Source organism: Pelobates fuscus, chromosome 10, assembly GCF_036172605.1.
Source record: "Pelobates fuscus isolate aPelFus1 chromosome 10, aPelFus1.pri, whole genome shotgun sequence".
In the NCBI taxonomy this organism is placed as follows: domain Eukaryota; kingdom Metazoa; phylum Chordata; class Amphibia; order Anura; family Pelobatidae; genus Pelobates; species Pelobates fuscus.
The window spans coordinates 7,738,895-7,760,869 of record NC_086326.1 but is presented as its reverse complement, the minus strand read 5'-3'; the positions used below and the strand labels follow the sequence as shown (position 1 = coordinate 7,760,869).

The 21,975-nt window shown below is 41.7% G+C and overlaps 1 protein-coding gene across 5 annotated transcripts in view; it reads right to left on the bottom strand.

Annotated features, from left to right (window-relative positions):
- AFAP1L2 (actin filament associated protein 1 like 2) overlaps positions 1-18,387 on the bottom strand; it is a 136,416-nt gene extending 118,029 nt beyond the window's left edge. For all 5 annotated transcript variants that reach the window (XM_063435086.1, XM_063435089.1, XM_063435091.1 and 2 more), the window contains exon 1: positions 18,142-18,387. In XM_063435086.1, the coding sequence (XP_063291156.1) occupies positions 18,142-18,157 (16 nt within the window). In that variant the 5' untranslated portion in view covers positions 18,158-18,387. The remainder of the gene's footprint in view (positions 1-18,141) is intronic.
- Between the last annotated feature and the right edge of the window lie 3,588 nt (positions 18,388-21,975).

The window sequence follows — 21,975 nt, the reverse complement described above, 5'->3', positions numbered from 1 at the left end:
ACAGGGAAATACATAAATCCTACACTATTGGTGGGCCATGAGGACTGGTTTGGGAACCACTGCACTAATACACACAATCCAACTAAACACACTGACAACACACTAATACGCACAATCCAACTAAACACACGGACAACACACTAATACGCACAATCCAACTAAACACACTGACACACTAATACACACAATCCAACTAAACACACTGACAGCACACTAATACACACAATCCAACTAAACACACTGACAGCACACTAATACACACAATCCAACTAAACACACTAACAACACACTAATCCGCACAATCCAACACAGTAATGCGCACAATCCAACTAAACACACTGACAGCACACTAATACACACAATCCAACTAAACACACTGACAACTTACTAATACGCACAATCCAACTAAACACACTGACAGCACACTAATACGCACAATCCAACTAAACACACTGACAACTTACTAATACGCACAATCCAACTAAACACACTGACAGCACACTAATACGCACAATCCAACTAAACACACTGACAACACACAATCCAACTAAACACACTGACAACACACTAATACAGCGTTTCCCAAACCAGTCCTCAAGACCCACCAACAGTCCAGGTTTTGTTAGTATCTCCATTGGAATAAAACAGGGAAATACATAAATCCTGCACTATTGGTGGGCCATGAGGACTGGTTTGGGAACCACTGCACTAATACACACAATCCAACTAAACACACTGACAACACACTAATACGCACAATCCAATTAAACACACTGACACACTAATACACACAATCTAACTAAACACACTGACAACACACTAATACGCACAATCCAACTAAACACACGGACAACACACTAATACGCACAATCCAACTAAACACACTGACAGCACACTAATACGCACAATCCAACTAAACACACTGACAGCACACTAATACGCACAATCCAACTAAACACACTAATGCGCACAATCTAACTAAACACACTGACAGCACACTAATACACAAAACCCAACACATACTACACAATCCAACTGCATATACACAAACACTATATCCCAATACACACAACCACTATGCACAATTCATCTACACACAAACACAGACAGACAGTAAACACAAATAGAGTCTGCATCGAACTGAAGACACTTAAAAAGGTTCATAGCTATTCAACAGGATACATAATGAAGTGAAAGGTTTTGTCTGTTGGGAAAATCTACAGTGCTTGCACTCACAGCACCATTACCACTAGCACCATAACCACTATCATAAGGTCATGTCGCTGTGAGAATGTCTCTAAAATTTCTGATTCGGATACAATGTGGCACATAGTGAATAAACCTGAGAGCCTTGCATGGTAAGTGGTTCAAAACATAACTGATGCGGTTCCCATTATCGGATCCCTGTTCAGTAATTTGGATAGTTCTTCACTAACGGAGCATTCTCCTACATCATCATGTGACCACATAGAGCACAACCCCCACGCCAGGTTTTATTAGAGACACGTTATTTTTACTGAAGAATTTTCACAATATTACTACACAAGTTACACGTGTTCCTTTAATTATATGTTTAAAGACCTGACTGTTTACTTTATAAACAATAAATAATAGTAATAATAATATACACAGCTGATCTGTCAGTATAGGAATATCTGTCTGTATACTTAATAAATAGTAATAAAATAATAACATGCACATCGGAATATTATTTAAAAAGCGCCAACCAATTCCGTAGCGCTGTACAATAGGTGGACTAACAGACGTGTAATTGCAATAAGATGAGTTGGACGCAGAGAAACAGAGGGTGTTGAAGCCCCTGATCATCCATAAGCTTCCATTCTAGGGGTAAAGGGTAAAGTGACCCAGTAGGTGAGGGCAGGATGTATTTCATGTTCGGGAGAGGTAGGTTACTAGAATAGTTTACAGTGACGGGTTAGTTTACTGGATGATACCGTTGCAGGAGAGGAACCAGGGTGGGTTATCAAGGAGTGGGGAGGGAAAGCTATTAACAGTGTAATTGACATAAAATACCTATCTCTGCATGTATGCCTTTATAGCCAATATAGGAGGTGCACTCACAGGACTTCAATTTAAAGGTTTACTCAAGAGAATTTACATTGAAAAACTGATTGACATATCGGCCCTTTTATTATCTAAAGTCAGATGGGAGCAGACACTCCAGCATATCCCCAGGTTTGCGTTAAATAAATATGATATTAATTAACACTATTTATAAAAACAAAAACAATATAGTCACTTATTAAGCAACAATATAACTAACTACTAGCACAAAAGAATATCGAGCGTCTAGAGATTGGATATTCTGTCTCTTTTGTGTAACTGTGGGTCAAGTGTGAATCCAATATAATTATATAATATTATCCCATTTAAACAGCCGACGGATTTAGCTTAAACAAGGTTCACAATCACTGGCAGCCAGTGCCCCTACCTCAACCAAGGAAGTGTTTAATGACTGGCGTCCGAGCCACTAATATCTCTATGAATATTATTATTATTATTACATTAGAACAAAGTCCACGGACTGTCATGTAATTACAGAGCTGTTTTCTACATAATATCCATTACTCAGACATGAAATAAAGTAATCCGAGGTCCATATCCGTCCGTGGATACGTGAACGTCGAGGAGAGAAACCAATGGCTGCCGGCCACGCATTGTCTCACGCATCCCACATTTTCTGCAGCCACCCTTTGTGGAGAATGACACGGTTTAGGATTGGAGAGTCCTAAATGCTCGTCAATATGATAGACAAATCTCGGGTAAAAAAAACTGAATGTTGCATATTTCTCCAGCATGCGTTTCATCTTAATCCAATCCATGAAACCTTTTGAGATAGGCTGGGCTATTGACAGCTCCATGAAAGTACAGTTCTGCTCCGACGTTTGCATACCCTGGCAGGAATTGTGGAAATATTGGCATTGATTTTAAAAATATAATGGATTATGCAAAACATTTATTTTATTGAAGGATAGTGATCATATGAAGCCAATTATTATCACATAGTTGATTGGCTCCTTTTTAAATCGTAATGATAACAGAAATCACCAAAATAGCCCTGATTAAAGGTTTACATACCCTTGAATGTTTGGCCTTGTTACAGACACAGAAGGTGACACACACAGGTTAAAATGTCAATTAAAGGTTAATTTCCCACACCTGGGGCTTTTTAAATTGCAATTAGTGGCTGTGTATAAATAAATCAATGAGTTTGTTAGCGCTCACGTGGATGCACTGAGCAGGCTAGATCCTGAGGCATGAGGAGCAGAAAAGAACTGCGTAACAAGGTAATGGTACTTTTTAAAGAAGGAAAAGGATAATAAAAAAATTCCCAAAGTCTTGAAAATGGCAGTATTGTTCAATCACTTATTAAGAAGTGGAAAATTCTGGGATCTCTTGATACCAAGCTAAGATCAGGTAGATCAAGAAAGATTACAGCCATAACTGCCAGAAAAATTGTTCGGGAAACAAAGAAAAACCCACAGGTAACTTTAGAAGAAATACAGGCTGTTCTGGAAAAAGATGGTGTGGTTGTTTCAAGGAGCACATTACGACGATACTTGAACAAAGATGAGCTGCATTGTCGAGTTGCAAGAAAGAAACCTTTACTGCGTCAATGCCACAAAAGAGTCCGGTTACGATATGCCCTACAACACGTTGACACGCCTCACAGTTTCTGGCACATTGTAATTTGCAGTGACAAGACCAAAATAGAGCTTTATGTTTGGAGTGGGGTCAACAAGGCCTATAGTGAAAAAGAATAACATTCCCACTGTGAAGCATGGTGGTGGCTCACGGATGTTTTGGGGGGGTGTGATCTCTAAAGGCATGGGGAACCTTGGGAAAATTTATAGCAAGATGAATGCAGTATGTTATCAGACGCTCTTGGACTTTCCAGCATGGCAATGACCCCAAGTACACGGCCAAGTTGACCCTCCAGTGGTTACAGCAGAAAAAGGTGAAGGTTCTAGAGTGGCCATAACAGTATCCTCACCTTAATATCATCTTAATATCACTCCGGGAAGATTTCAAGCGCGTGGGTCCAGCAAGACAACCAAAGACTTTGCATGACCTGGAGACATTTTTTCAAGACAAATGGGCAGCTATACCACCAGCAAAAACTAGGGGCCGCAGATACAACTATTACAAAAGACTTCACGCTGCCATTGATGCTAAAGGGGGTAATGCACAGTATTGTTTTTATGATGTGCCATTCTGTTAAAACCTACAGTTGAAGAAGAATCCCATAAGAAATAAAAGAAATGTATTTTTCCTGCTCATATTAATGTTTTCTTTAAAAATGGTTCATACATTACCAATTCTCCAAGTGCAAACTTTTGAGCACAACTGTACAGGTATTCTGCCAATTAAAAAGTTTCTTCAAAGCAAAAATAATTCTTGTCAATGGCTCGTTTTTTTTTTCTCTTGGAATTTTAATCCCTTTATTTTATCTGAAAAGGTGCCAAGCGTCTGTTGTTGGTAAAAATCCAACCAATGGCTCCAAGAGGCCTACTGATGGACATAGTAGGTGATGTGGGTGGGGTATTAATATTTTTGTGAAATTGAAGTAATGAATACAATTCTGGTTTTAATAGAGAACTCTGTGCTAGATAATTATTTTTGGTCTTTGTCTTCAGTTGTTGTTTAACATGGGTTCACTTGGATTCTGATAATTCCAAATAACTCCTAGATATTATATATATGTACATTGTATACACACTCCCCAATACACATACATAAACCCATTATCTGTCAGAATATCGAGATATCTATGTATCAGCGAAGGGTTTGTTTCCCAGTGAGACCAGCTCAGCTTTCCATTCTTCTTGGGTTGATAAAACGTTTCTCAGTAAGTTTTCCTGGTTATATATTTTAATATCATTAGATAATTCATCTTTGCTCACACAATTTTACGAACGATAATCTCAATGAAGTTCAGCACCGTGGATACATCAAGATTTCTAAAGATGCCTTGGAGATATCACCACGGGTTTTCTGGTGTATCTGTCTTCTAACCCCAAATGAATAATTACCCAGGTCACACAGTATGTAAAATGCTCCTACCCTGGCAAAGAACTGAAATAAATAATATTACGCACTGTTCAAGACATTCAGATTTCCGATCTCCTGGTTAAAGCTCTAAGACACAAACAGTAGAATTAAACATGAAACAATGTCCCAGACTGCAATCCAAGGGATCCGAATAAAGTCTCAGGAACCATCCATAGATTGAGAATGTATTATGGGGAAAAAATATATTACATGGTGACCACGTTACTTATTATTATTATTATTTATGAAGAGCCAACAAATTCCGTAGCGCTGTACAATAGGTGGACTAACAGACATTTATAACCAGACAAGTTGGACGCACAGGAACAGAGGAATTGAGGGCCTTGCTCAATGAGCTTACATGTTAGAGAGAGTGGGGTATAGCGATGCATCTTTCAATGGAATTATTCCCCGCTGGGTGATGAAGAGCTGGCGGCGTTGACCAGGTGAGGCTAGTAAAGTGCATTGGTTCACTCATTTTGTACAACATTTTGTACAATATTCCAGCGTTTACCGGTGTTAACTCTACACAATGCATTTCACACCATTCACACACTAAGTTTGGATCATTCTCTGCTCTCCAGCACTGCTACCGTCCTGGCACATAAAGGGTTTAGTCACCCCCGTGCCATGCTGTAACCTGGGCCAGTTCCAAAGCATCTGTTGACTCAGACAGTTGTTGTTCCTCTTATAAAAAGCATAAATATTACCCAGAATTCCTGCTTCAATAAAGAACCTCCAAGTGGGCATCCCCATCACCCTATCAGCCCGTACCGATCTGCACCGATTAGGAATCTCTGCAATATTTCCCACTTCCCAGTATTCTAGAACCAGATTATTGACTAAATGGATCAGAAAGAGAACGTCAGAAAACAAAAATAAAAAATTTTCAAACACACAGACACCATAAAACCACTATAAAAGTGATCCTTTTTATCAGAACCCAGAGGGAAGCTTTCTAAATCGAACGCGAGAATGTTGAAGTAAAGATAGTTTCCAGATACAGGAATTTAGTAAAACCCAAATTACTGTAAATAAGAAACAAATGATTTCCAAATAACATGTAAAAAGCACCTAATCATGTCCCCTGTTCGATTACAGGGCAGGAAATGCCCGGCCAAAAACAATAGGACTTCGGCTGCAGAGAACATTTCCACCCAAGGGTCTGCTAAAAATAACGTTTATTTTAATTCTAAGCAGAGCTGGGATGGGAGGCAAAACAAATCGGAGCCTTTGAAGGGCCGGGCCTGGACACAGAACGTACAACAATAGTGGAGAGCCCATGCAGAGTTTGCTTATCCCAACAATAGCCAGACCTAGAATCCCCTATTTTTGTAACAAAGATGATAACAGAACACACCTTCTCTATTGTGTTTGTGAAACATTCCCAAGTTTCAGAACTTTGAAGTCGCAGTAGAGCCTGATACCAGGTGCTAAATAAAGCCGTCACTAGAAAAAGGAGTGAATTCCAAGGTCTGCGATGGGTAAACGTAACAATTGATCCATACATTGTCTCCGTAACATCAGCAGAAAATGTACAGGATAGCAGTATAAACAATATAAAGTAAGCAAGCTCCTAGAATTGGGGCAAATTACAAGAAAAATAGGGTTTCCTTATTTCATTTACATACTGCAGTTTGGATCATACAGTATACAGAGGAGATCAACGAGTATATCATTAATTGATGGGCTATAAATTAATTAGCTCTGCTATTTAAAAAGACATTCCAGTGCCTAAAAACAACATATTTAAATCACTGTTTAGTAGAAACATCTCAAATGAAAATGTGCATGCATTTAATTAATTATGTGTTTTGTTCATTGGTGTAAATCTAAAAACAGCTTGTACAGCTGCAGATCTCTTTTCTGCAGCCTTTGTATGCCCTCCCCTTCTAACCCCGCCCAGACTTTCTGAGGCTGTCCAATCACCGACTTCCCAATGCAGCTCAATGATAAGTTGCTGCCTCTTGAGTTTGCCTCCTCTGTGCTAAACAACCAAGAAGTAACAAGGCCGGCTTTCTGATTGACAGCCAGGAGTGTGTGACCAGGTTAATTTATAAAAGGATCACATTTTTTTTTTTCCCAATTCTTTATTTTTATTCGTGCATAGCGTGAACAAGCATATTTGCACTGCCACAACAGCTGGTGCAAACAAATATGTAGGCATACGATAACAGTAGTATGGCATCAAAAAACATTGCACTTTTTTTTTTTATATAAACAGGGTTAGGTCATCATTAGATGAGTCATTCACATAGAAATCACAGTAATTAAGTCGAGTTTCGTTTGTTTAAACATGCTGGTAGTGGTATCCTATTGCTGTTAAATAAAATGCAGATTACTATCTAGTCTATGAGTATGCCTTGTTGGCGTCAGGTTATGCTGGTAAAGACTAGTTGCGTGTCATAACAGTCTATGTGGAGGAAGACCAGTCGCTGCCGTCCGAAGCATTTAGTAGCGTATAAGGGGAACATGCTAAGCCCTAAGCCCTGTGCGAAACAAAATAAAGTAAGAGTAAAAATCAGGAGTGAAAACAAAAATCAAGAGTGAAAATATGTGAGGCATTGTAGCTGCGTTACAATCACCGGAACCCGGTGGAGAGAGTGTTCAGGTCATAGGAGAGTTAAGTCACGTTACGTGTTGCCATGCTGGAGTCAAAACTAGGCACATGTACGGTGAGGAAAATAAAAATACAATAGAAATAAGAGTATGGTAATACATATAAACAAGTAACAACTATTAACATTTGGCATCAAGTTATGGCTATAGAAAGAGCATTTAAGTGCCCCCTGTCTTGCTAGCTGGACAAGATGTAAGTAAGTGTTATGCTATGCGAGTAAAAAGCAAAAGGTAGCAATACCGATGTGGATTTGAGAGACATGCAAGACATTTGTACCTCTGGGTTATATTATACTGAACCTGTAGTAAACATGTTAAGTAGGGCATATGGTTATTAAGCTCATAGGGGACTCATGGCATATGTAAGCACACAGTATACAATACTCGCTCAGCCAACTCCGGTGATCGGCAAGCTGATGGTGCACACTGATAGTTCATAGAGGCTAACTGTCCCATTCTCCGGGTCGGGCTGTTTGGAGTTTATAGCTGTCATGCGGTAAGGGAGACTCGGCCAATAGGCAACAGTTCTGTGCTTGTGTATGGTGCCTCTCTGGCCCCAGGCCTGTGAGGGAGCCTCCACTGGGTGACTGGATATGTTTTGATGAAGCTCCTGCTTCTGGAAAGATCCTTGCTGCTTGTGTCGGGTCGCCCCAGGGATGGTAGGTGTTTGGTGCAGATTTTCAGCGTGTGCCCATAAGTGTGGGGACGTGCTCCGATGTTCGGAGGCTTTGGATGCTGCTGAGCGGTGAGTGGGTCGGTATGTGTGGCAATCTTGTGGCGCCATATGGGAGGGCTAGTGTTGGAGCCTGGGAGGCCATTCTCTGCTCTCCCCCATTCCGATCTCCCACCTCGTCTCCGTCTGAGGGCCGCTCTGGGGGCTCGGGTCGGGCATCCACTCAGGAGGCGCCGGGTGGCAGGGCGAATCCATGCCGCCGCCTCTTTTCTCGCTTGCTTGAAGAGCCATCCCTTGTTGCGGAGCCCAGACCATAGGCTGGTGCAGAGCCGTTTGAAAAAGTCCAGCGTGTGAACGGGTGGTTTGGCAGGGGAGCCTTTTGTCGCAGGTTGTGCCTATGGCGCCATCTTGTTGGGGCCTTGACAGTCCCGTTCACCATCAAGTGTTGTCGCTTGTTCATGTCTTGTTGTGGGGGTAATCGTCCCCAGCGAGGACCGGGATATCCCCCGCCGGTCCAGAGGGGGGGGAGCTGGGCATCTTGCAATTCTCGCTTGCGAGCGGGTCCCTTGCTGGGCGATCGGCCACCTCCCCCAGGCTTCGGGTTCCGCTGCAGTATAGGCCGCATGGCCGGTTCATGTGCTCGTGTATCGTTGTAGTGCATGACCGGTACCGTCTTTTTCCTCGTGTGGTTCTCTATCGTTTTCTGGGTACTGTAGGCTGTTGGCATGATTGAATTTGCCAGGATTGTCGTTTTTGTGCCCTCCAGTGTAAGAGATCTTAGAGAGCACGTCCGGCCATTTTGGCTGTCAGGCCCCGCCCCCAGGATCACATTTTTTATTGGATTCTGCACCATTTGTTAAATGAAAAAAATAAAATGTAAAAAAAACAAAAACACACTTTTCACATATTAAAAGAACACTATAGTCACCTAAATTACTTTAGCTAAATAAAGCAGTTTTTGTGTATAGATCATTCCCCTGCAATTTCACTGCTCAATTCTCTGTCATTTAGGAGTTAAATCACTTTGTTTCTGTTTATGCAGCCCTAGCCACACCTCCCCTGGCTATGATTGACAGAGCCTGCATGAAAAAAAAAACTGGTTTCACTTTCAAACAGATGTAATTTACCTTAAATAATTGTATCTCAATCTCTAAATTGAACTTTAATCACATACAGGAGGCTCTTGCAGGGTCTAGCAAGCTATTACCATAGCAGGGGATAAGAAAATCTTAATTAAACAGAACTTGTAATAAAGAAAGCCTAAATAGGAACAGGAAGTGTTTATGGAAGGCTGTGCAAGTCACATGCAGGGAGGTGTGACTAGGGTTCATAAACAAAGGGATTTAACTCCTAAATGGCAAAGGATTGAGCAAAGGATTGAGCAGTGAGGCTGCAGGGGCATGTTCTATACACCAAAACTGCTTCATTAAGCTAATGTTGGTCAGGTGACTATAGTGTTCCTTTAAGCACTTCAGCAAGATGTGTGTGGGGTGTCCCTTTAAGTCCATATTAATAATAGTGAATCTTAAGATAAGTAAATGGTTACTATTTATTTCTAAATTGAAAGAACTTTTACTTCACTAGATAAAATAAATCCACACTAATATTATGAGAGATAATCTATCTGGCTCCCCGGGGTCGTACGTACCCCACCGGTCTCTGGCAAAGCATAGACGCCTCCTTTGAAGTTCCACATATTTTGACCCTCTAACGTCCCTAGATTAATTAGACTCTGTAGAAATTCCAATGAAGATAAACCCAGATATAGTTATATAGCGAGATAGTGGGAACGTGATCGTTTTGATTATATTTATTAAGCAATATATTTTTCCCCAATTTGTCTGCATCTCCTTTGATCTTTTCACCATACACACTGGATTTTAGGAAGCAGTTCATGCACTCGTTTTATCTGTGATAACGCCCGTTACTGAAAACGACCCATATATAAATTGCGTTTATTTTCCTGAGATGTGTTTTTGAGCAGAGATAAGACCAGCTAGAGTGAGCTGTTGAAGCGTGATCGTGGATTGTCACAGTCATCTTTCATCAAAGCACAAACCCCACTAACAGATAAAATAAATTCTCATTCGGTATTAATCCCACGGCGATCTCCTGCTGGGGGCAGAGTTACTAAAAATGTTACATAATCTATGGAAATATGCATTTCACATACATCAGAAAAATGAGGTTTCTTGGAACTGCCATTTTGTTAGTCCATCAGATTACAGCTGGAGTAAGAATTTCAACTATCTCAATGTGTGTATAAATGAACAATGTATAAACGCAGCAATAAGTGGATATATGGGTGTACGATATAAGCCCCACAAGGAGTTTGTATGCAGTTAGCAGTCAATAGTAACTTTATTCTTGAAATTATATTATTTCAATTCCTTAATAGACATCAGTGATATTGAGATACAAACTTGCTGTGATATTCCCATTGTTCATTCAACATTGCGCAGTATGATGGAACATGCGCAGAACTTAGCACATATGCTCTGTATTAACCTTATACCAGAGGAGAAGAAATCTGGGAAAGCGTGCTAGGGACTCCAAATCAGGACTGTCCAGTCTGATTTGGGAGTCAGGACTCTTGGCATGTATGTTTGCATGCTAAACTACAAGTGCCATGCAATGCAATATCAGGGCATAAAACCTAGAATATATTGTATGAAAAAAGTCTGGTAAATCGTCAATTAAAGTTACTTAATGACCAAAATAAACATATTGAAAAATGTAATGAATTGTAAAGACTGGACTCACATAAACGTAGCTTTTTTGATTTGGCACGGATATGGAGGGACGGAGCACGTGTTTTAACCTGGACAAGATCTTCAACAGACCAATCTGGGCTTTCTGACTTTTACCATCTACACGTTTATGTATTTGGCTCCAAGCATCCACCACTTCACACTGAATTGCTCTCACAATGTTCTCCTTGGAAGAAACAGTCAGGGCCATTCCCGAAAGTGAGAAATTAAAGTCAATTTCAAATTTAAGACCACAGGTAACATTCCAAAATCTGTTAATACCATACGGCAATGGGAACTAAACAGAAAGAATCCCCATCCAATGAGATTAAACCAGTGAGATAATAACCAAGGTGACAGCCAATGAGATTAAACCAGTGAGATAATAACCGAGGTGACAGCCAATGAGATTAAAATAGTGAGATAATAACCGAGGTGACAGCCAATGAGATTAAACCTGTGAGATAATAACAGAGGTGACAGCCAATGAGATTAAACCTGTGAGATAATAACCGAGGTGACAGCCAATGAGATTAAACCTGTAAGATAATAACCGAGGTGACAGCCAATGAGATTAAACCTGTGAGATAATAACCGAGGTGACAGCCAATGAGATTAAACCAGTGAGATAATAACCGAGGTGACAGCCAATGAGATTAAACCAGTGAGATAATAACCGAGGTGACAGACAATTAGAATGAACCAGTGAGATAATAACCGAGGTGACAGCCAATTAGAATGAACCAGTGAGATAACCGATATGACAGCCAATCACATTAAACCAGTGAGATAATAACCAACGTAACAGTCAATGAGATAATAACCGATATGACAGCCAATTACATGAAACCCAGGAGATAACAGATGTTACCGACAATGACACGGAGTTAGAAGGTAAATAATATCTAATGGTATTGCACCAGAACGTAAATAAGAAATGTACCAACCAATGGCAACAAAGAACATAAATATCTCAGCCAATGAAAATGAATAAGAGATGTGCCCTAGCCAATCATGTAGCAGAGGATTAAAGCGGCTCATTAAGCCACACATTACTTCACATATGTTAACGAGTAGGTCACATGTCCTGTTACTGCACGGACTGATGAATAATTACAATTATGGCAGAGAGATCTTATCTTATCCCATACATTGATCTTACAGGACACAGTTTGTGTAATACAGCCTGGATAAATGACACACGTCTCGCTTCCAATAATGGGGGCGACTTGCTCCAAGACCAAAATCTGATGATATGTACATGTTATTGGTGCCTTTTAATTAGTGGAGGATTTCCTGTTTATCTTTGTTCCTGCGATAGGAATTATTATTTGTAGGGAGAGAAGATGCCACGCTCCCCCACCCCCAGTGTCAGGAATGTGCTCCATGCTATTGCTGGGAATTTGGTTTCAAAACATCTCATGCACTTACATTAGTCTGAGTCAGAACGGGGAGTTTGTTAATGACAAAGTTATGGAGCATTTCTGGGGCAAAGTTATAAGCGTGGGGCAGTCACCGTGGAAACCAATGGAATGTTCCTGCTGGTTTATTTATGTTTAGAAATGTGCCCAGTGTAATAGAAAGCCCCAATATGCTCAGTCCTGCGCACAAATAATGAAAGGCGAGCGGTCACTTCCCAGAATTGGGATATTATGTTCATGTATGTGTGAAAAGAAAGGTAAATATAGAAACTCAAACGTCTTGGGCGTCTCCATCTTCGCTCGAATCATTGTAATAAGCTCCGCCAGTCAGCATAGACCAGGGTAGGCAACCTTCCACACTCCATCGGGTTGATGTCCGCAACACCTGGAGAGCCGAAGGTTGCCTGCCCCGGCCATAAAGAGAAGTGGAAAAATGAAACAAATGTTTAAATTTCTAATTCTCGTTTGCAATGAGTGCTTCTGCTGTCCAGAACTGAACTGAATTGTGATGTAAATTGTTACATAATGGACGTTCCTGTAATTCCCTGGAATAAAAGATGCTGGTTCACCACAGAAACGAAGGGATTTAGCCCTCTATAGAATAAAGAACAAAATAGGAATGGGGTATATTTAAAACGTAACTTTTACTATATAGTATAACTTTTTCTATATATAAATAACATAATAATAATAATAATAATAGTAAAAATACCGGTGATGGGGGAAAAAAAACAAAAAACTGCGCCCGGATCGGCCACGGCAATCCACCTCTTGAGGAGAATGCATGGCGCAACAGGGCCCAAGATGGCGGCCGACACTGAGGAATACTCAGACAGCTCGGACGACTTGCACCTGCACTGCCCGGAGACTCTTGGATCTCAAGCGCCGGCAAGGCAAGTACAGCCGACAGCGGGCCACCCGGTGACCACAGAGATACTCACCTCTCTCCTAACAGGCCTGCGCCAGTCACTCTCGACGGAGATCTCCCAAGTGAGGGATGATGTCAGGGAGTTTACCACCCGCTTAACCACCGTGGAGCAACTTACCCAAGCACACGCAACCCAGGTGACAGACCTCCAGACACAGGTGAGGGAACTCACCACAGCCCACACTGCACTATCCCACCAACTGGCTGCCATGGAGGATAAACGCAGATGGAAGCATATAAAAATCCGAGGTATCACTGACACGATGACACGATAACCTCTGCAGAGTTGCCCCATCTCCTCCGCTGGCTTTTTGCAACCCTGCTGCCACCCAGACAAGCAAAGGGGATACAGCTAGACGGCATGTTTCGCTTACCCAAACCACCACAGCTCACTGGCACCACTACTGGGGACCTCTTGGTCAAGCTACAAAATGGACAAGACAAAGCAGCACTTATGAGTGCCATCAAAGGGAAGAATCCCTACAGATTTGAGGACATGGACATATCATTTTATTCAGACCTATCCTGCACTACCCTGCAATGGCGGAAATCCCTTCGTCCACTGACGACTTCACTGGCGGCCAGAGGGGTGACATACAGCTAGGGACCGGCCCACATGCTCACGATACAGCACCAGGACACTGAACACCGAGTGACTGATATCGCAGAGATGGACACTGTACTGGCAAAACTGGGCCTTACTACCCCCTCCCCAACAACGACTACTTGGGACCCAGCCAATGTCGTTCCGTTTATCCCAGATCAGGGGGCGCTTCGTAGACGACAGCATCATGAGCCACCACCTCCAGTCTAATCTGGACAACAAGTCTACTATGTTTATGTTTTATAACATGTTTCAGTTTTTGTTCGTAGGGCTCATGAGCTTCTTCTATAGACACCGGGTCCGACCCGGGAAGCTGGCTCCAGTATACCAACCAACCCCCTCCCCCCCCCCCCCCCCCGCCCCAACTCCAATTGGCTCCCAGCCTATTTTGGTTTAACGTTGATTACTTTTAGTTATTTAAACCTGACTTGGCCCACCCCCGACATATTCAATTTTCTGTTGAGTAAATTTTTCCTGATTTGCAGACCATATTTTGGATGCTATTATAGAATTCGAGAAATTATATATTTATAACATTCGCAAGATGTTTACATTTTCTACCAATAAGCAAGGAATGGTGGAGTTTTTTCCAAAAATGAATTTTGCCCTCCATTGCCAGTTGACCCCCAGTTATCACCCCAGCCATATTGGTAATTGAATCAGGTTGGGTTTGTGTTGATGTACCGATTATGTGCATGCGCAGTACTTCATATTATTTTATGATCAAACTACTGAGTCTGAATACAGTGTTAGATCCATACGTTTATTCTCTGAGTGGGAATTGTAAATAATTTAAAATTTTAGACCAAATACTCATACATTTCCCAAGTCAGATATGTTTTCAATTCAGCTACTTTGATTTAAAACATGAATTCCAGACAAATCATAATTTATTGAACAACACAGTTGGTTACATTAAAGGGACACTATAGTCACCAAAACAACTTTAGCGTAATTAAGCAGTTTTGGTGTATAGCTCATATCCATGCAGTCTCACTGCCCAATTCTCTGCCATTTAGGAATTAAATCACTTTATTTATACAGCCCTTGTCACACCTCCCCTGGCTGTGATTGACCTGTGATTGACAAATGGTTTCATTTTCAATCAGATGTAATTTATCTGCTCTGTAAGTTGAAATGTAATCACACACAGAAGACTATTCAAGGGTTTAAAGTGGTTAACAGAGCAGGAGATAAAAAATTCTAAATAAAACAGACAAAAGTGTAAATATTAGATGACTTTACAGGAAGTGTATAGAAAGGCTGTGCAAGTCACATGCTGGGAGGTGTGGTTAGGGACATTTAAACAAAGTGATTTAACTCATAAATGGCAGATAATTGAGCAGTGAGACTGCAGGGGCATGATCTATACACCAAAACTGCTTCATTAAGATAAAAGTTGTTTTGGTGGCTATACTGTCATTTTGAATACTTTTGTTTCAATGATAGCAAAAGCCACCCAAATGGTAGAAAACTGCAACTCCTATGACTTTCAGCCAGCCAGCACTGCAGATAATCCAAAGAAGATTGGTGAGGGGGGGAAGGGAGACTGCCTAGAGGGGACACATTGATCTATACACTGTGTGTCACTACAACCACTATACATGTCTCTGAGAATGTCTGCACACAATGCATTATGGGTGAGGATACATTCTAACCAATCAATACAGCTATCTAACACGCAGGACATTCTAACCAATCTATACAGCTATCTAACACACAGTGCATTCTAACCAATCTATACAGCTATCTAACACACAGTGCATTCTAACCAGTCTATACAGCTATCTAACACACAGTGCATTCTAACCAGTCTATACAGCTAACACACAGTGCATTCTAACCAATCTATACAGCTAACACACAGTGCATTCTAACCAATCTATACAGCTAACACACAGTGCATTCTAACCAATCTATACAGCTATCTAACACACAGTGCATTCTAACCAATCTATACAGCTATCTAACACACAGTGCATTCTAACCAATCTATACAGCTAACACACAGTGCATTCTAACCAATCTATACAGCTAACACACAGTGCATTCTAACCAATCTATACAGCTATCTAACACACAGTGCATTCTAACCAATCTATACAGCTATCTAACACACAGTGCATTCTAACCAATCTATACAGCTATCTAACACACAGTGCATTCTAACCAATCTATACAGCTATCTAACACACAGGACATTCTGATCAATCTATACAGCTATCTAACACACATGACATTCTGATCAATCTATACAGCTAACACACAGGACATTCTGATCAATCTATACAGCTATCTAACACACAGTGCATTCTAACCAATCGATACAGCTATCTAACACACAGTGCATTCTAACCAGTCTATACAGCTATCTAACACACAGTGCATTCTAACCAATCTATACAGCTAACACACAGTGCATTCTAACCAATCGATACAGCACACAGTGCATTCTAACCAGTCTATACAGCTATTTAACACACAGTGCATTCTAACCAATCTATACAGCTATTTAACACACAGTGCATTCTAACCAATCTATACAGCTATTTAACACACAGTGCATTCTAACCAATCTATACAGCTAACACACAGTGCATTCTAACCAATCTATACAGCTAACACACAGTGCATTCTAACCAATCGATACAGCTAACACACAGTGCATTCTAACCAGTCTATACAGCTATCTAACACACAGTGCATTCTAACCAGTCTATACAGCTATTTAACACACAGTGCATTCTAACCAATCTATACAGCTATCTAACACACAGTGCATTCTAACCAATCGACACAGCTATCGAACACACAGTGCATTCTAACCAATCTATACAGCTATCAAACACACAGGACATTCTGATCAATCTGTACAGCTATCGAACACACAGTGCATTCTAACCAATCTATACAGCTATCTAACACACAGTGCATTCTAACCAGTCTATACAGCTATCTAACACACAGTGCATTCTAACCAGTCTATACAGCTAACACACAGTGCATTCTAACCAGTCTATACAGCTAACACACAGTGCATTCTAACCAATCTATACAGCTATTTAACACACAGTGCATTCTAACCAATCTATACAGCTATTTAACACACAGTGCATTCTAACCAATCTATACAGCTAACACACAGTGCATTCTAACCAATCTATACAGCTAACACACAGTGCATTCTAACCAATCGATACAGCTAACACACAGTGCATTCTAACCAGTCTATACAGCTAACACACAGTGCATTCTAACCAGTCTATACAGCTATTTAACACACAGTGCATTCTAACCAATCTATACAGCTATCTAACACACAGTGCATTCTAACCAATCGACACAGCTATCGAACACACAGTGCATTCTAACCAATCTATACAGCTATCAAACACACAGGACATTCTGATCAATCTGTACAGCTATCGAACACACAGTGCATTCTAACCAATCTATACAGCTATCTAACACACAGTGCATTCTAACCAGTCTATACAGCTATCTAACACACAGTGCATTCTAACCAGTCTATACAGCTAACACACAGTGCATTCTAACCAGTCTATACAGCTAACACACAGTGCATTCTAACCAATCTATACAGCTATTTAACACACAGTGCATTCTAACCAATCTATACAGCTATCTAACACACAGTGCATTCTAACCAACCGACACAGCTATCTAACACACAGTGCATTCTAACCAATCTATACAGCTATCTAACATACAGGACATTCTGACCAATCTATACAGCTATCTAACATACAGGACATTCTGACCAATCTATACAGCTATCTAACATACAGGACATTCTGACCAATCTATACAGCTATCTAACATACAGGACATTCTGACCAATCTATACAGCTATCTAACATACAGGACATTCTGACCAATATATACAGCTATCTAACATACAGGACATTCTGACCAATATATACAGCTAACAAATGATACATTATATCTTATCTCAGGGAGTTCGGACATGATACATTATATCTTATCTGCATTGAGCTAGGACATGATACATTATATCAGTTAAGTAATAGCTCAGTTATCACATACTCTACCTTTATATTTCTCCATTAGTTGAGGAGAGGGATTTGGGGATGAGGTCCCTTTTCCAGAAAGCGATGTTTCCCCAGTTCCCAGGATTTGCAGTGAAAGCTTTAAGGACGTAAATCCAGTTTCCCAGTGTGTGAATTGCAGCCTGTGTGTGTCTGTGTGTGTCTGTGTGTGTGTGTGTCTTCCCTCCTCCTCAGCCCCTCCCAATAAACTGACTAACTCTCAGCTCTGGAAGGAGAAGTTCAGTCAGTAGCCCCCAGGAGACCCTTCACACAGAAAGTGAAAGTCCCAACCCTGATCCTGCCCCTCATAGCTGGGGACTGCAGCAGCAGAATAGGGGGGGGTCTGGGGGGTCTGGGAGATAATTCACATTAAATCTATAGCTGCCTTATGGTGATACATGTTCTCCACAATTGCTGCCTTGGGAAAGTTATCCAATTTAGCTTTTTCCCAAAAATCTGCATTGTAAACACAACTGGTTTGAGAAAATACCAGTATTTAACGTGAATTCTCCATTCATAGTTTAGTGAATAAAACTCGCTGATAGCTGGATTTTAATGGGCGACACTGTAACTTTTTATTTTGGTTAATCAAAAAAATAAAGAAAACAATGCACTCTGCCCATCACTAAAATGGCAAAATAAAAACCAAACAAACAAACAAAAAAAACTACACATGATTTATAATATTAACCCTTTACTGGCAGATTACATGCCAGCGCACCTCCCAACCGTCACGATCTGGGTTTCTCTGTAGTCCATCACCAGGACGGAGAGGAGCCCCATTACACTCCCACGGCCACAGCTTCCCTCCTGTTTGAGAGATTCGGTGGCTTTCTCCGTCTGTCTGCATTCACACCAGGCTGACCTGCCAGCATTACGGTTCTACCTCTCACTGCGAATTAATAAAAAGTTTGTTGCTACAATTCTAAAACATGGAGCAACCAGCAGGGACATCCCATGGGTTCCACGGGGACTGCGTCACGTCTAGAGCTATAACTCTACCATGAAACAAGAAATTAAATGTCAGAAATTTGATCTCGTTCTGTCATTAGCCCCGCGACCACCAGAGGGCACTCCTGGCCATCACCATAGAAAGGTTGTGTGAGAGAGGGCACATCTAGTGGGGAATAGGCAACGTAGCAAGCACGGAGACTGATGGTCACCTTTAATATCAGTCAGGTGCTGCAGCCTCACCGGCCCCTTTAATAACAGAGAGGTGGCTAAAAACATTTAAATTTAGATGTGCGCGCCTGCGTGCGTGCGTGTGTATGTGCATCTGTAGGTACATGTGTCAGTGTTTGATTTTGTGTTTTCATGTCACGGACTGCATGTGTTCAAAGATTCCGGAATTCACATTCACACGCCAACACTACATGCAAACACACCCCTCCAATCAAACACCAACACTGCATGTAAACACACCCCTCCAATCAAACACCAACACTGCATGTAAACACACCCCTCCAATCAAACACCAACACTGCATGCAAACACACCCCTCCAATCAAACACCAACACTGCATGCAAACACACCCCTCCAATCAAACACCAACACTGCATGTAAACACACCCCTCCAATCAAACACCAACACTGCATGCAAACACACCCCTCCAATCAAATACCAACACTGCATGTAAACACACCCCTCCAATCAAACACCAACACTGCATGTAAACACACCCCTCCAATCAAACACCAACACTGCATGTAAACACACCCCTCCAATCAAACACCAACACTGCATGCAAACACACCCCTCCAATCAAACACCAACACTGCATGTAAACACACCCCTCCAATCAAACACCAACACTGCATGTAAACACACCCCTCCAATCAAACACCAACACTGCATGTAAACACACCCCTCCAATCAAACACCAACACTGCATGTAAACACACCCCTCCAATCAAACACCAACACTGCATGTAAACACACCCCTCCAATCAAACACCAACACTGCATGCAAACACACCCCTCCAATCAAACACCAACACTGCATGCAAACACACCCCTCCAATCAAACACCAACACTGCATGCAAACACACCCCTCCAATCAAACACCAACACTGCATGCAAACACACCCCTCCAATCAAACACCAACACTGTATGTAAACACACCCCTCCAATCAAACACCAACACTGCATGTAAACACACCCCTCCAATCAAACACCAACACTGCATGCAAACACACCCCTCCAATCAAACACCAACACTGCATGCAAACACACCCCTCCAATCAAACACCAACACTGCATGTAAACACACCCCTCCAATCAAACACCAACACTGCATGCAAACACACCCCTCCAATCAAATACCAACACTGCATGTAAACACACCCCTCCAATCAAACACCAACACTGCATGTAAACACACCCCTCCAATCAAACACCAACACTGCATGTAAACACACCCCTCCAATCAAACACCAACACTGCATGCAAACACACCCCTCCAATCAAACACCAACACTGCATGTAAACACACCCCTCCAATCAAACACCAACACTGCATGTAAACACACCCCTCCAATCAAACACCAACACTGCATGTAAACACACCCCTCCAATTAAACACCAACACTGCATGTAAACACACCCCTCCAATCAAACACCAACACTGCATGTAAACACACCCCTCCAATCAAACACCAACACTGCATGCAAACACACCCCTCCAATCAAACACCAACACTGCATGTAAACACACCCCTCCAATCAAACACCGACACTGCATGTAAACACACCCCCCCAATCAAACACCGACACTGCATGCAAACACACCCCTCCAATCAAACACCAACACTGCATGTAAACACACCCCTCCAATCAAACACCAACACTGCATGCAAACACACCCCTCCAATCAAACACCAACACTGCATGCAAACACACCCCTCCAATCAAACACCAACACTGCATGCAAACACACCCCTCCAATCAAACACCAACACTGCATGCAAACACACCCCTCCAATCAAACACCAACACTGCATGTAAACACACCCCTCCAATCAAACACCAACACTGCATGTAAACACACCCCTCCAATCAAACACCAACACTGCATGTAAACACACCCCTCCAATCAAACACCAACACTGCATGTAAACACACCCCTCCAATCAAACACCAACACTGCATGTAAACACACCCCTCCAATCAAACACCAACACTGCATGTAAACACACCCCTCCAATCAAACACCAACACTGCATGTAAACACACCCCTCCAATCAACACCAACACTGCATGTAAACACACCCCTCCAATCAAACACCAACACTGCATGCAAACACACCCCTCCAATCAAATACCAACACTGCATGTAAACACACCCCTCCAATCAAACACCAACACTGCATGCAAACACACCCCTCCAATCAAACACCAACACTGCATGTAAACACACCCCTCCAATCAAACACCAACACTGCATGCAAACACACCCCTCCAAACACCAACACTGCATGCAAACACACCCCTCCAATCAAACACCAACACTGCATGCAAACACACCCCTCCAATCAAACACCAACACTACATGTAAACACACCCCTCCAATCAAACACCAACACTGCATGCAAACACACCCCTCCAATCAAACACCAACACTGCATGTAAACACACCCCTCCAATCAAACACCAACACTGCATGTAAACACACCCCTCCAATCAAACACCAACACTGCATGTAAACACACCCCTCCAATCAAACACCAACACTGCATGCAAACACACCCCTCCAATCAAACACCAACACTGCATGCAAACACACCCCTCCAATCAAACACCAACACTGCATGCAAACACACCCCTCCAATCAAACA